Genomic DNA, 14,699 nt, shown 5'->3' with positions numbered 1-14,699 from the left:
CTGCGCTGCAATGCTGTTCCCCGTTTTCGGGATGTACCAATCGCCGCCCCTTGCTGGCTGCCGCAGGGAGTCGCGCACCCCGCGGTGCCAGCGCCACCCCTGCACAGCTCCCGCCGACACCTCGGCGGCAGCAGCTTTTCTTCCCGATCAGCGGGACACGCCTCTTCTCTAGAGCATCCCCTGCACCTCCCTGCGCCCCTGGCACTTCTATCCCAGCCCTTCCCACTTCTCTCATTGGAGGCCCCATCCCTGGAAGTGCTCAAGGCCAGGCTGGATGGGGCTTTGAGCAACCTCGTCTAGTGGGAGGTGTCCCTGCCCGTGGCAGGGGGGCTGGAACTAGATGATATTTAAGGTGCCTTCCAACCCAAACCGTTCTATGCGTCTATGTCTGTACTCGTGCCGCGGTGCCTGGCACCGCACCCCATGTCCCACCAAACGCAAGGGGTTCTCTGATCACCTCACCACAGCTGCTATCCACCTGCTTGCTCCCACGGCTGAGGAGACGGGGCTGACTGATTGGATCGGGCAAGAACCGGTGCCCGATGTAGCGCGCCGTGCCCGGGGGCGGGGAGCGCTTAAGCTCAGGCTGAGGAAAGCCCTGCGGGGCCAGGCACAGGCAGAGCCGGCAGCCCGCCCGCCACCGGCGGGGGGTGGTGGAGCGATAGCAGCCGGGCACCGGCAACCGCCGCTCCCAACGGCCGTGGGTACGCGGGCATCCCGGCGCCACCACCCCCTTCCTGGTGCCGCCCGGCGTCCTCCAGAGCAGACGAGACGAAGTGGCCGCTGCCCTCCTAGAGCGGCGGATCGCCACTTCCGGCTCCGGTGCCGCCATTTTGCCGTGAGACAGCACCGAGAAGGGCCGTCGGGATGTTGTCAGCTGCTGGTTACGTGGAGTCCAGGCCCGAGCTGGGCTACGGGCTGGGCGCGCCCGTGCAGTGCCGCTTCTCGCCCTACACCTTCAACGGAGGGTGAGGAGTCGCGGGCGGGGGGGGGCTGAGGAGAGTGGCGGTGGGGTCCGGGACTTCGTTGTCTTACTCTTTGCCTTTCCCCCGCTCCCCCTTCTCCCCCCCACTCCCCCTTCTCCCCCCCACTCCCCCTTCTCCCCCCCACTCCCCCCCCCCCCAAGTGCTCTGTGAGGGGTTGTCTCTCCTTGCAAGCGCCTCTGTGTAGAGAAAGGGGGGGCAGCACGGCCTGGCCCTGGGCTGAGCATCGCGCGGGTCCTTGCTGCTCTTCGGGGTGTTCTTGCACGTCCGTGTGGTTTTTTTGGCACACTCAGGCTCCCCGAACTCTTAGGGTTCAAAATAAGCACCTTCTGTTCCCCACGGGGTTGTTCCTTTATAGTGGCTCTAGAAACTCATGTAATGGTCATATTACCGGCTTTTAAACCTGTAACTGGGTTGAAAGGTACCTTCTCATAACTGTTAAAGGTAGGTTATGTTTTACAGACAATTATTCTGAGTTGATGACAGGATCTTGCCAGGATAGTGTTACTTACTAATATTTTTTTTAGAATGCCTAAGCGTTTTTTAAAGGACACCTATTTGTTACTTAATGGTAGCACACATATCATAGTCACAAAACTAGTTATTTGGAAGTAAATAACATAGGATAACATCAGATTGAAAAAGTGATGATAATTTAGGTATAATGATGCTGTTGCTTAGTAGTTGGCTGGAGTGGTTTTGCTTGGAGAGCCAAACTATTTTAGAAGAGTGAATGTTTCGTTAGGGGGCATCTAAAATTGCAAGTCTGTTGAGTCTGGTTCTTGCATTGTATAGAAACTGTGTTACCAAGTTTCCATACAGTTTTTAGTCAAAGTGGAGAATCATGTACATATATTTTCTTCAGTGTGTCTAGTATCTTCCTCCAGTCATGAGTCACACATAGGGATGTGCATAGTGGGGAAGTGTAGCAAGGAGTGTAGGACGCTAAACAAGACGTGAGTCTGGTATAGAAGTACGTCTAGACTGTTTCTCTGCTGCCTAAGAAAATATTTGTACTAAAAGTTATGATTATATGAATGCTTTTCTTTAAGGACTGTGTTGGCAATTGCTGGAGAAGACTTTTCTATCGTTGCCTCTGACACACGGCTGAGTGAAGGTTACGCAATCCACTGCCGGGACAGTCCAAAATGCTACAAACTGTAAGTCCAGATCTTGTAAGAATTGATACAGATGGAAGATCTTTTGTATTGATGAGTATGTCACCTGCCTGGAATGACCTATTGCGTTCTTTAAGCAGAATTCTCAGAAAAAAAGGATAGTAACAAAATTGATTTTGGAGTCACGGTGACTCTTGCTGTAATGCAAGAGGTGATGTGGTGTTGTAAATACAGCCAGATTCCCTGTTGCATGTTCTTGAAGTGAGCTGATAACAGAATGTTTTGATCATGATACAAGATTTAATGTAAGCTAGGTGAGTTTTTGGCTGGATAGTCAGAGGATTCTTTTTTTTAACTATAGCAGAATCTTATCCTGTGGTAACTCATTCTGCTTTGTCAGGACACGTGGTGTTGGTAGACAAGTGTGCCCACTGCTGCCAGTTGTACTGTCTTTCTAGTCAACCATCTGGCACTTTGAGGTGGTGTTTGTTTTAGGAGAGGTAAACTTGTCAGTAGTTCCATTATTGAACTTTTTATGCTGATTTTGTGCTTACATTGATTCACCTGAATAGTATCCCCTTGGTTTAAAAATATATATTGTTTACATTTTTTTGAGTGTAGCAGGTGTTTACCTAGTAGGCTGCCATCAGCTATGTAAAGAATATTTTTCTTTATGTTTTGTTTTGGGGTTTTTTTATAATTTTTGTTGATGACACAGGATCATATCAACTGAAGTTTGGCTAACTGGCTAACTAATCCTGGCTAACTCCTTACTGTACCTTTGGCTCTAATACTGTCCAAATGGAAATTACTGTGGTACATTCTGCATACTGCACATGATGGCTTTGTGTAATTCTAGTGGCAGGCTGAGAGAAGGTTTCAACTTAAATTCTTTATTGATTGACTGCTTTGTGTTAATCTGTAAGGAGGTGTGAATGTTTGTAGACTCTCACCAATTTCCTAGAATTTAAACTGCAAACATGCGTGTTCATGAAACGTTTTGAAACTGAGCAAAGAGCTAAATTTCTACGAGGCATCTGCAGCCAGGCAACTTCTGTTGTGCTGACACAGGAAACCACCTACAGCATCAACGTTACATTGCCATGGTACAATCTTACCTCAGTCCTCTGCCCAGACGGAGTAAAACTAGGCTGAGTGATAGGATGTAGCAGGCTCCCCATCTTGGGACAGATCCTCTAGCAAGACTGAATAATAGCTAGAGGTGCATGAAGAAATTAAGAATTTGGTTTTGTCAGTCTTGCTGTGGAAGTCAATGGATTGAAGAAGGACATCTGCGTGGTCCTGCACTTAATGAGTCCTCTCCAAGATGTAGGTTGCAGTTACATTTGTATACAAAATATTCGTTACTACATTTTAAACAACTGTTTCTGATATTGTTAGAGAAAATGAAAATACATTTGGTGTTTTCCTAATAATCTACTGCCTAAGGAAGTGGTATAGTTCATACTGAATCTAAAATCTCAACAAAATTTTGCGTTTTACAGGACAGAACAAACGGTCATTGGATGCACTGGTTTCCATGGTGACTGCCTTACCCTTACTAAAATTATTGAAGCAAGATTAAAGGTAGCTATTTATCTTATTGTATTTACAAACTTAAATTCTTAGTATCACGTTTGAGACTAATAATATGATATGTTTTAAATGTAATTTTTGCAGGTTTTCTTCAAGTGTATGATAACTGTATTGCTAGTGAAAGGTCAGGCAGGGGAAATTGATGCTGTGTTCTTACTAAGTGTAACATCACAAATTTGAAGAATGGAAGAGCTGGAGAAGATAACGAGGCAACATCTGTTCTTTGCAGAACTTTGAAGAAATGTTAATTTTTGGCTTGTAAGAAGGCTTTACTTTTAGACCAGTGTGTTTTCAGTAATCACGCTAGTTAATAATCTTGCTTAGCATCAGATGTTTCTGTAGTGAGGTTACAGAAAATGTAATTCCGATGGAGTGTAAAATTCAGTGTTTGACTTTCTTCTTGAACATGTGGTACCACTTGCAGATGTACAAGCATTCCAATAACAAGACCATGACTACTGGGGCTATTGCAGCAATGCTGTCTACAATTCTGTATTCTCGACGTTTCTTTCCTTACTACGTTTACAACATAATTGGTGGACTTGATGAGGAAGGTAAGACTTCAAACAAAAAAGAAGAAAAGAGAGGCTAAATTTCTGTAGGTGTATAGCTGTCTTTGACATCTCAGGTATACTGATGGAATAACAAAGTTTGCCTTCCTATTCCGAACGCTTCCCTTTAGGCATTATGGTGCTTACACAGTCAAATACATATCGTGCATCTGACTTGTTTCCTAGTTTCCACTACTAACTTAATCTTCCATTTCTGAAGGTATAAAAGTCTAAAAAGTATATTACAATTATTTGATTACAAGTGAAATCTGCTAATGTTGCTTACCTCTCATACTTTACTCCAGACTGGAACACTTTATAACAGCTTTGCTGGAATTCTTAATTGCGTCTTTAAAGGAGATGTTAGCAGTAAAATTGCATATATTTTACTCCAGCCTGTCAGTGTGGTAGAGGTTATTAAATATACAGGTTTACTCCAGAGATATGTTTCTACAAAGAGATTTTTAAAATGTTAACTAACGAAAATTGTGATTTCTACATGGAAGCTGTAGTTTAATGTACAGGACTTCCTGGGCTCTTGTCCAGTGATTTGGTCGAGTTGCTAAAATGCTGTGTTCTCCGGCTTTGAGCAGGAGCTCAGAGGTGGTCTTGTTTGGATAATTCCCCACAGTTTGTTGTTACCATTAAGTTATACTGCTTTCCCAGTCTTGCTAAGGCATGTCTGCGATATGTGAAGTCTGGAAAGGGATTAGTCTACCCTGTGTAATGGTAAATCTCAGATGATGAAGGGGCTGATAAGAATGAGAGTGCAGGTCTGCATGCATGGGATTTGTTCTGATTTAGTGTTACTATCCAGATCTCTGCGAGCTTTCTGAGGGCCGCTCCACTACCTGTGCTGTGCTGCCAAGTGCACTGATGTTATGGTTTGAAGAACCCACAACAATTTATTGTCGTTTAGACAATTATTCTTTTACCTAATGACCCCTCTCCGCCTGAGAAGGGGAATCGGGGAAAAAACAAGGAAACCTGATGGTTAAAATATAAAGAGATTTAATAAAGTAAGACTAAATAATAAACATTAATAGTACTAAAGAACCAGTATTGATCCCAGAACCAATATAAAACATACAGGATTGTACTCAGCCCATTCTATCAGTAGGAAGCTGTGCACTCCCAGCAGTGGACAGCAGATGTCAGACACTGCGAGCACTACAGCTTCAGGAGGAAGGGAAGGCCTCAGGGGTCTGGCACTAGGGCAAGAAGTTCTCAGGATCGCAGCCATCAGAGAAGAGAGAAACTCCTCAGCAAACTTTCTAATTTATATTGAATGTGATGTTCACGGTATGAAATAATCCTGCTGGCCAGATTGGGTCAAGTGCCCAGACCTTGCTTCTCCTCATCCCTGCACCTGGTGAGCTCAAAAACACTGAGACCTTGAAACCCACATACCATGGCTGGCTATGAAGTAAATATTTTCACCAATTCAGATACTAGAGTCTTCTAAAAATGCAGTTTTCCCAAGCATTAGAAGAGACCTTACTGAAAAGTAAAACTACTGAAAGAGAAATTAATCCTGCGTCGCTCAAACCAGGACAACTGGCCAGTTTATTAAATCAGGTGCAGTCTGTCTGAGCAGAAAGGATGAGCATGGCCAACTGCTGCGTTTTGACTGGTATGTCCTCATCAAATGCTGGTGCTTCAGAGGTTCAATGTGTCTGCGTCTCTGATGTCAGTGCAAGCTAATAAGCTTTGCAAAACCTGGCCTGACCCCAGAGGGAAGTGTGTAAGAGGCCACAGCATCATTCCTGGATCTGGGAAGGTGATGCAGAGGGGTGCAAGCAGGCTCTCTGGAGGTAGTTGTTCAAGAATGATGGCTAAACTGCTTCTTTGTGCTAGCTTTAGAACCAGCAGAGCTCTTTGTGCAGCACTGCACTCTAGCACATTCTCCTGCTTTGATTATTCTGCATCAGCACTCTCTGCGGTAAGTACTGTAGAAAATGTCTGTTAGAACATAGTTAGAGCTTAAATATTGACGATAACCTTGTATATAGGATCAGACCACAACCGTAGTGAGCCTATTGTACAATGCGTTGTCTGAACATACTGCAGTATTATTTGGTAAAGGTTTGAAGGTTTGCTGGGATCTGTGATACTTCAGAGACTGCTTAAAGAGAGTGTTAATTTCTTATGTAAATGCTTATCAGTGTAACTTTTTTTTTCTCCCCCAGGGAAGGGAGCAGTATATAGCTTTGATCCAGTAGGCTCATACCAGAGAGATTCTTTCAAAGCAGGTGGATCAGCAAGTGCCATGCTGCAGCCCTTGCTTGATAATCAGGTAAAATAGATTTTTCTTTCTTTTTGTTTCTCTCTTTTTTTTTTTTTTTCTTCTTTTTTTATGATCTCAGTAAACATTTGTGACATTCAAATTAATACAGCTTTACATTTGGGGAATACTACTTTTGGGAGAAGTTTTAAATGTATTACAGGTAGGACTGTTAATCCATAAATCTATAAATTGTGTGGCTTTATCTTCTGGGGAGAAATCAGAACGTTTTGCTTTAGAATCTGTTCAGGTTTTAATATGCTACGAACAGTGGACTGCCTGTTTAAAATAGAAGTAAATGTTTTATTTGGGGAATTATGTTTCCCAAAGAAGCTGATTTTTTTTTTTTTTTTCACTAGCTGATAACATCATGCCTGTTACTTAGCATGAAAGAATACTAAATTAAGATAGAATTAATGGGTATATATAATACATTTTATCTCTTAACCTGCACTTGCTTAAAAGTCTTTAGTTTTGTACAACTCGGACACCATTTTCTAAGAATTTTCTTACATAAAACTGCCGGAAACTTACTCAAATTTGTCTAAAAATACTTGAATATTTTCGTATTTAATTGAAGCTGTTAGTTGTTGAATGAGAGAAATACTACAGCATGTTTTACTCATTCTCAGATATTGGTGTTGGTATTGTTTAGTTGGTTGAGCCTGATTTCAACACAACTCTGTGCTTAAAAAGCAATAAACAGTCTTCGTTCTTATCAGCTGAGAAAGGAGTAGAACCTTTACTTTTTTTAAACAACTCCAGTTTCTCAGCTTTGACCTAGTTTTGAACTTCAGTAACTGCAGAAAATAAAATACCTTCTGCAGAAACAAAGTTGTGATAAGTTGCTTTTTATCGCTTCTGGGTTTGAGGTGTAGCAAGTGACTCTTCGCCCGCCTTTTCCAGTTCTGATGCTTAAGTGGACACTCAGGTTTATCAGCGAAAATATGCTATTTAATAGGACCTGTTATGTTCCAATATAGACTATTATTTTTTAATTCTAGGTACGTTTAGGAATATTTGATTTTAAGTAATGTTCATAACTACAAAATGACTAGAGAAAAGGCTTTTGTGCAGTTCTGATACTGCTGACCCAGTGAAGTTTCTGAAAAATTAGATCAAATCTGAATGTTCATTGCGATCTTGTATAAGCTGAATGGGTAGGAGTAGCTGCACTTGCTTTAACTGGATCTACTTCTAGTTACTTTTGTAAGAGGATCAGCATTGGCAAAATTCTGATCATGCGGCTGTAAACTGTGTGGAGGAATATCTTTGCCAGCTTCGGGTTTCTAAGCCAAACCAGCCATTTCTTCTTTTTAAGTTGTGTAAATCTGCTCGTTCTAGTGCAGAGACTGAAACGGCTTTCATGCTAGATGGAACATACTTCCTTTAAAATGCATTTTCATCTTTCCTTAGATTGGCTTCAAGAACATGCAAAATGTGGAACATGTACCTCTGACCCTGGAAAAGGCTTTGCAGCTGGTTAAAGATGTCTTTATTTCTGCTGCTGAGAGAGACGTGTACACTGGGGATGCACTTAAGATTTGCATTGTCACAAAAGATGGAATTAAAGAGGAAACTGTCCAATTGCGAAAGGACTAATTCAGTTCACTTATAAACATATAATCTGTGTTGTACAATTTACCTGTATTAAGAAGGTATTTGTCTTATTAAATTTTTTCAGTAAGTTCGACTGCTGTAATGCTGAATATTTTCTGTCTTTGTTGGAAGTGGTAGCGCTTCTTAGAAAACTCTTCACCAGAGCAGTTCATAGTAAGGGTGAAGTTAAGTGTTATGAGTCAGTTTAATCCTCTTAATCTATTGATCAACTCAATTCCAATGTCAATTTAATGCCCTTCTTGCAATCCCTGATGCTACAGCATGGAGGAGTGTAAACATTAAAATGTAGGTTCACAGACTGTTCACGGAATCACAGAATCACATGGGGTTGTAAGGGACCTCTGGAGATCATCTAGTCCAACCCCCCTGCCAAAGCAGGTCCACCTAGAGCAGGTTGCACAGAAACTTGTCCAGGTGGGTTTTGAATGTCTCCAGAGAAGGAGACTCTGCCACCTCCAGTTCATCCTTGGTTTGGTGAGAGAAGCATTTGTTGTGTTCATGCTGCCTTCTCTACACTTCATATCTTGCTTTTCCTGCCTTCTCATTGATCTTTCTGACATGCTGTCCTGGCATTTGACCTCCCTCTACTTATTTACAGAGATTATATAAATATGAGTCACCTGACACCAATTTCTCTGTTGTAAGAGTGAAGAATGTTAAATGGCATCTTCCAGAGCTTAGTCCTGGGTTCTGCCTCTGGGCTCACTTCTGCATTTTTCTATTCGGTTAATGTCCAAAACCTTAAGCAGCATCTTTTTCTGGCTCCTGGTGGGAAATAACTTAGTATGGAGATTCCTGGATGCTTGTTAATGTCTGGAGGGTTTGTTAGCCCTACTACTGCTTTCAGTTCTTGGGAAACTATTTGTCTGATGTGTTCTATCATGCTCCTGGAAATTGGCTTGAGTACTGAGACCTTCCGAAAGCAGAGCTGCATCATCAAGGCCAAAATTATATTCTCTTGCCCAGGAATTCTTTCACAGCCTGTAGCTGTTTAGAAAAGGACAAATAGAATCATAAAATAATTTAGGTTGGAAATGACTGTTAAACTCACACTGCTGGTTCCACCACTAAACCATGTCCCTCAGCACCACATCTACACATCTTTTGAATACCTCCAGGGATGGTGACTTCCCTGGGCAGCCTGTTCCAATGCTTGACAACCCTTCCAGTGAAGAAATTGTTCCTAATATCCAATCTAAACCTCCCCTGGTGCAACTTGAGCCTGTTTCCTCTTGTCCTATTGAACAGGACAAGATGCTGCCCCCCACCTTGCTGCAACCTCCTTTCAGGTAGCTGTAGAGAGCAATAAGGTCTGTCTTCTCCAGGCTGAACAACCCAAGTTTCCTCAACCTCTTCTCATAGTTTGGTTGCTCTTCTTTAGATACACTTTAGCACCTCAGTGGTATAAATTATATAAAATACCTTGTTGCTTGAGGTGGCATACATCGTTTTTATAAGGACAATTTTGCCGATACGTTGTCAAATGTTTAACCTTCTCTCCTGTGTGGGGGTGACACTGCCTTCCCTGCGGCTTATCAGGTGTCACACATTCTTCCCAGCTCTGGCGAGTCTTCTCCAGTGTGGGCAGTCTTGGGCTTTATAGATGGTTTAAATAGCGGGTAACTTTTTGAACCTCAGTAGTCAACAGCTGGTGCATTTTAACTGTCTCTGGCTGTGTTTAGGAAATCCAGTGAGTGGGAACTTGAACAGCAGCTTTTTCCCAAAGTGGTCATAAAAATGGTTGACCGCTGGGTGCCACTGTTGGGCAGCGTAAGGAGGGGATACCTCGTCCCTGGGGAGTTCGTGAATAGGGAGTGCAACATCCCAATTGGAGCAACTGGGCTGAAGTGTCTTGGTCACCCAAGTCGGTACTTCCAGGCACGTTAGGAAACGTAACGGGATGTTTACCATTATTTGCAAAAGTCATCTTAAATGGGCAAGGTTAGTTGTATGAACGAGTGTGTAGCTGTATGCTCTTCTGTACTGAACAAACTGAACACGGTGCAATAATTCCAAGAACAGAAAGCTTGTGTCGATTTAAACTACAAATCAGCAGCACCAAATTAAATGCATGCTCTGTTACTTCTATAAAATTCAATTAAAGCACTTTAAACTTGGCTGGCTTTGGTATCAGATTTATGTTGAATTACTCAATGTTTCACAATAGATTGTTACAGCTTTATGCAAAGATGGTGAACTGTAGTGGAACTCGATGATCTTTAAGGTCCTTTCCAGCTCTAACCATTCTATGATTCTATTCTATGAGTAATATTTCAGTTGCAGTGAAAAGCAGCTGAGGGTAACAGGCTGAGGGCCTGCCTGTGGGACAGGTCTGGTGGCAGTATGCAAGACCTAAACAGTGAAGGGAAGGAGAACTATCTACTTGGTACCCAAATGAATTGAATGTCCTTACAAGATGCCAAAGGTGTAGGAGAGTTGGAATAATTCTTTTTTTTCTTTTTTTTTTTTTTAAATTTTGATGTTAAGTTTGGATGCTTTTATATTTAAGGGTAACGATTACATCCAAAATAAATGCATGTCCAACAGATTTTAGGAATTACTTTAGTTTGAGGTGCCTAGACCTGTCTCTGTAAGTTCTTTCAGGAGAAATACAAGGTGATTACAGTGTTCAGGTCTCACTTGTAATGTCAGAAGAGATACATCATCAGGTACTGAGGATGTAAGTTTTCCTGCCACGGTGTGTCAGCGCTGTCCTGTTGGAGCAGTTCAGCAGATAAGCTGTATCCTTTTCAGTTTTCTGCTTCCCTGCAGAGCGCATCTGGCTGAAGAACCTGCCAGGGATGGAAGCTTTTTCACAGGCCCATTGGACTGAAAGTACCAAATTTCTTCTACAGAAGAAGGTAGCACTGCATTCACTCCCTGTGTGGATGGCTTTGGAACCAGTGACGTGGGAAGGTCTGCTCCCAATATGGTTTTAACTTCCCAGTTATGGTCTGCCCTGATGTCGTCACCACTCACGCTCAGAGCCAGGAGTTGCAGGAGTGACAGAAGATGAGTGAGTAGAAAAATGTTCACAGGCTGCTCAGCTGGAAGTTACTTGCTTGCTTGTAACTTTATTTTAATATTAAAGCACATTCAGAAATTACAGATATGTCTTACAGATAAAAGGCGCTGAGAGGGTTTTTTTTAATCCACTGAGTTACTTAGCTTTGTTTGGGAAGACCATCATCACCTGAGGCTGGAAGGCAGGAGCGCCCTGGCTGTCTGCAGCTCCCCTGAGTTCTGTGCCTGTGCTTCCTATGTATAAATCAGGTCTGTAGTCATCTTGCACCGTGTCTACAATGTAAATTAATAGTTTATGAAGCACTTTGAGCGCTATCTGGTTACAGAACTGTCTTGGCAGGTAGGCTGTAGAGGTGCACGTAGGCAAAACAAATACAACAAATACAACAGTACCACTTCCACCTGCTAGAAGCAGAGGTCTGGGTTTGGCAGATCTACTTGGCCAGGGATTAGGTATCTTTAATACCATTTTATGTCAGAGAAAGGAGGGAGAGGGAAAATGTTTATCTTGCAACATTTTTTCCTAGTATTAAACCAGTTACGTGTGTATTTCAAAAGTGAGCTGTACTGCAGGGTTCGACTAACCTTGGAGCGAGCACTTCTAACCACCCTGTTCACGAACTTGCAAGTGACAGGGTGTATAACAAGGGCAGCGCCCAGTAGCAGCCACAGCGAGCTCCACTGCCATCTGCGGCACTGCTAAGGGCCACCTTAAGATGGCAATAGTTAGTTACTGTCGCAGGGTCCCACACAATTACACATGGCGTGGGTAAAAATAGTCATGCACACTTTACCAGTTTCCCAGTATAATGTGCTTTGCAGGACCGTTTTGATCTCAGCCAAATGGCAGCATATTGTTGCTTATATAAGGGACTGTACAAGGTCAGAATGGGCCTTAAAAGCTAGGTTTGTAATACAGTAGACTTTGCTTTATTTTTGGACATGTTTTCAGCAATATTGTTTATGTGTCAGGTCCATTTTGTGTACGGAGGAGCGGGCTTGTTACTATGGAAAGTAAAAGTGCTTGACAGGACATACATATATATTGCACGTATGCTTCTAAAAGTTTAGTTTGCTGTACCATTCACTACATCAGTCAAGGATATGTTTTATTTTCCTTTAACTAAACCCAAGACTTTCTTAAGGCTGAATCATAAAGTGTTGTTTTGTAAACCAAAGACTGAGCTTTCTCACTCTGGGGTGACGTTTTTCCTTCTACAGAGAGATACGTCTGTGACACTACATGTGCCGCAGTGTGCTGGGAGTCAGGAGAGGGCTGCTTCTATTTTATTGCTATTTCCTAGGGGAAACCGTTTAAATGGAAATTATAAAATACTATTTGAAGTACAGCAGTTTAAAGTGGTTCTACTGCAACTTACTCCTTTACGTTATTTATTTACTTAGGGGACAAAGTTGTAGTTGCCCACACTTGAAAACCTTATTTTTTTGATACCCCAGAATCATTTATCCTGGAAAGCAAGAGAAAGTTGCCAGGACAATTGGTCTCAATTTAGCAAGTCCAGAGTGTACAAACCTAAGCTTGGGGAGAAGTGGTGGGAGCAAGTGGGAATGATTAAAGCAGCATTCATGTAAATCTGAGCAAAATAAAGTAGTCCTATTTCTCCCCAATCTAGTAGAAGGTAGCTTTAGGAGCATAAAATAATTGCTGTGTTGTTCAGAGTTTCTGATTCGGAGTCAGGAACCAACTTTTGAGTAGAAGGGATTTGGAAGTGACAGCTTTCCAATTCCTCCTCCTCTTTCTTTCAGCCATTGCTTTTGTTTAGCATGAATGTCCTTTGCTTTTAGGCCATTTGGGGCAGTCATAAACCAGACAATATGGCACATGGGCCTGAAGTTAACTCGGATTTGTCTCCAGATCTGCCTTCTCAAGCCAAATTCCTTTTGAGAAGGGATTTTGTCTGTGTGAGTGCAACAGAGTGAGACCAGCCTTATATTCTTTCAACTCTAATATGTAGTTAGTTTAGTCGCACGGACCGTTTATGTGCACTTCCTTTTCTGAGCAATTTCAACAAAGAATTCATAATTACAAAAACATGGTTTAGCAGAAAAACAAACAAAAAATCCTCAGTATCTTTCCTGTTAGGCTGTTCTTGGCCCTTTTCCTAACAGTTGCTGGCAAAGTTCAACTTCAGTATTCATTTCAGAGGCTCAAGTCGGGGTAGGGATGGACATCACTGTAGCCTACAATAATTAATATTCTTTGGCACAAGACACACATTAAAGGGATACTGGCAAGAGAGTAGTCACGGTACCAAAAATTCAACCAATCCTCTGCACTTTAGATCAAAGAACCATAGGAGGCAAGTTAAAAAACAGGATTCTCATTTCTGCTGAGGAAGAGGAACAAGATGTGGAAGATCGCTAGTTGTACTGCAGTGTTATAATACTTCACAGTTGACGTAAAGTGCTTTTGGCTTACCTGGGAACTGACTTCTCTGAAGTTTAGATATTTCCATTGCTTGGCTTTCTGCAGCCACACAAGTTTGGTGATCTCCTTGGTGGTTGTGACAAGAAGTCACTGATACAGTGATCTACTTAGATGCCCAGCCAGGTATGGGTACAGGACATCTGCAGTGCCTGGCCCGCTAAGGTGGCTTAGCAGAACAGGTTTACAACCCCACTGGACCAGTGCTCTGTTCAACCAGGCTTTGTGAAAACTGGCTATAATCAGCTTGGCACTCAGGTCTGGTGGATGATCAAGGTGTTTATTGGTCTCTCAACGCTATGGAGACTGTGGGTGGCTTAGCTGAGTGCCTCTCCTCTTCTCCACAGCCAACCTGGGCTGCTGATGGAGCCGTACCCAGCTGGGGGTACCTGGGAGGTGAGAGATGCTATAGGGTGCCTCAGGTGTCTGTCCCCTACCAGGGGGGACACCCCTCAAATGTACCAATAGAAAACTTATTTCCGTTTGTATCGTGCTTATGCAGCCTTTGCAAAGAACCTCGTGCACCGAGATAGCGGAAAGGTAAGAGGCCTGGTGGGGAGGCAGGAGGGGAAGAGAAGGGGGAGGCTTTTTCTCAGGTTTTATGTAAGCGACTGTTTTGGAGAAAGCTGCATTCCAGTGTCACTGCCTTCTGCTTGATCTGAACTTTTCTTGACATGTACCCTTGAATGCAGAACGGTTAGCACAATCTCCATTAAGTCCCATGGCAAACAAACATTTTGGTGCGGCTGGTATTTGTTTGCTAGTTGCAGACAAGTTGATCTCATTAGAACTGCATTTACAACTTTTGCCAAGCGTTTTGAAACTGGTTGACACGCGCAACAGCTGCCTGAGCCGGAATGGCATTCCATTCCCCGCCTCCATCTTATTAGCACAGGGGATGGCTTGATTAATGGCAATTAGATGGGATTTTTAAAAATGAAAGATAATTTGTCTTTGGAAGAGTTGTGCAGTATGTTTTCATTTTCTGATTTAAAATAAGCCACAAAGTCTGGGGTTTTATGGCTTTTCACAAAAGCCAAGAGAAGTGTTCACCCTGAGCTAACCCACAAAATTTGA

General features: G+C 42.8%; 1 protein-coding gene across 1 annotated transcript; it reads left to right on the top strand.

Moving 5' to 3' along the window:
• Positions 1-821: 821 nt before the first annotated feature.
• PSMB1 (proteasome 20S subunit beta 1) lies at positions 822-10,269 on the top strand. Its single transcript, XM_074168537.1, has 6 exons — positions 822-968; positions 2,036-2,143; positions 3,607-3,688; positions 4,122-4,251; positions 6,438-6,544; positions 7,949-10,269. Exons 1-6 carry the CDS (start codon positions 868-870, stop codon positions 8,132-8,134), a joined length of 714 nt encoding a protein of 237 aa, XP_074024638.1. The 5' UTR covers positions 822-867; the 3' UTR covers positions 8,135-10,269.
• Positions 10,270-14,699: the final 4,430 nt, after the last annotated feature.

This window comes from Numenius arquata, chromosome 2 (assembly GCF_964106895.1).
Source record: "Numenius arquata chromosome 2, bNumArq3.hap1.1, whole genome shotgun sequence".
Classification (NCBI taxonomy): Eukaryota; Metazoa; Chordata; class Aves; order Charadriiformes; family Scolopacidae; genus Numenius; species Numenius arquata.
The sequence above is the reverse complement of the archived record's forward strand: the minus strand, read 5'-3'. Positions and strand labels throughout refer to the sequence as shown.

Coding starts and splice junctions, on each gene's coding strand:
- PSMB1 (XM_074168537.1), top strand. CDS start 868: ATGTTGTCAGCTGCTGGTTACGTGGAGTCCAGGCCCGAGCTGGGCTAC. Junction 969..2,035: donor CCCTACACCTTCAACGGAGG/GTGAGGAGTCGC, acceptor CTTTTCTTTAAG/GACTGTGTTGGCAATTGCTG. Junction 2,144..3,606: donor AGTCCAAAATGCTACAAACT/GTAAGTCCAGAT, acceptor TGCGTTTTACAG/GACAGAACAAACGGTCATTG.